The 1,452-nt window shown below is 52.5% G+C and overlaps 1 protein-coding gene across 1 annotated transcript; it reads right to left on the bottom strand.

Moving 5' to 3' along the window:
* Positions 1-377: 377 nt before the first annotated feature.
* On the bottom strand, positions 378-1,279 carry MONBRDRAFT_34659 (uncharacterized protein; the record flags this gene model as incomplete). Its single annotated transcript, XM_001750612.1, has 4 exons — positions 378-620; positions 702-752; positions 953-1,063; positions 1,211-1,279. 4 exons carry the CDS (start codon positions 1,277-1,279, stop codon positions 378-380), a joined length of 474 nt encoding a protein of 157 aa, XP_001750664.1.
* Between the last annotated feature and the right edge of the window lie 173 nt (positions 1,280-1,452).

Here is a 1,452-nt window from a genome sequence, read left to right as displayed (position 1 = left end):
TACAGTGGGTTTTCTCAGGTCACACTGTTGCCGGTCCCACCAGCACGCAAGCTGAGACACACACGATCGCGATGATGAATCGCATCAATGACTGATGGGCGTAAAGGCTGTCGAATTGGGGTTGAACTGGGAACTGTATTTAAAAAAAAAAAAAAAAAGAGGAAGGGTGGGGGATCACAGCAGGAGAAAAAAAAAAAAGAAAAGGAAATGGCATAAAAAAATGGTCGACCCTGCCTGTCGGCTCAGCCGGACTGGCAAAAAGTAGAAACCACAAACTGCAAGAAGTATTAAAAGAGGAAGAAAAAAAATAGGGAGAGGAGCTTTCTTGGAAGGGAGGGTGCCTGGCCTGGGAGGTGTAACGTCAACGCTCTCGGATTCTATTCCTCCTCACCATTGCGAGAAGTCACAGTTTCACTCTGCCCAAGGCTCAAGCCAGTGCCAAGCTCTTCGGTATGAGCTGTGGCAGCCGCGAGGGCCTCGCTGCTAATGTGACGAAGAGCGGCAGCTAGTTTGTCACGCTGCTGTCGTGCATGCTCTGCCTCAGCCTTGAGCTGCTCCTCGTTGGCCAGCAGCTCCCTGAGCTGTTTCTTCATGTCGCTCATTGCATATCGCAGGGTATCCTGGACGGTGAGTGCAGACCGCCCAGCACAGTGAGCGGCGTGGCCATTGAAAAATCACGAGAGCTTGTCGTGTCAACCTACAATTTCTGCATCCTTTTCTTGCAAAACCGTGGCGAAGCCAGCCTCTTGTTCCTGCAAAAGAAAAGGTCACGCCAGCGTACCAGCACATCCATGCACGTGCACATGAGCCACTCAAATTGCCGCACGCTCGAGAGAGGCAAGGTCCCCGCTCAGTTCGCAGTACAGTCAGCTCCGTCCCACTTGCAAAGAAGGGAGCATGACAAAACAGGTCAACGCCCACGGGCCCAGAATGCAGGGCCCACAGAACCAACCTGCATTAGAGTGTGCATGGCCTGCAACTGCTTGTTGGCCTCGGCCACCACCGTCTTGTTGGGCGCGACAGACATGCTACTGGACTCGAATGCTCCTGCTCCAACTCCAATCTAAAAAAAGACCCAAATCGAGACAAAGTGGAAAAACGGGGTCAATCAGTGCGGTGTTGGCAAGGCTTATGGCCTGCTCTCTCTAAGCTTTGAGCCGATGAGGTGACCGCATATCCATCCCAAACAAGATGATTCGATCAAGTTGACGCGCATCCAACACAGCAGCCTCCCACCAGCCCACGCGGGGCAGCATGGCCACGAAGCAGGCACTGCCATTTGCTCCGATCGACAGCTCACGAAGACAGTGATCATACAGTTCTATCAACAATCCGTAAAGTATTTTACTTCTCCCGTCCATGTGCGCCTTCCCGCACATGCAAGACGCCATAAACTGTACCATTTGACACACTACCCCTTGTAGCTCAGCGCTCTCTCTCTCCTCTCTCTCT

Source organism: Monosiga brevicollis, genomic scaffold (genome assembly GCF_000002865.3).
Source record: "Monosiga brevicollis MX1 MONBRscaffold_45 genomic scaffold, whole genome shotgun sequence".
Lineage (NCBI taxonomy): Eukaryota > Choanoflagellata > Craspedida > Salpingoecidae > Monosiga > Monosiga brevicollis.
The sequence above is the reverse complement of the archived record's forward strand: the minus strand, read 5'-3'. Positions and strand labels throughout refer to the sequence as shown.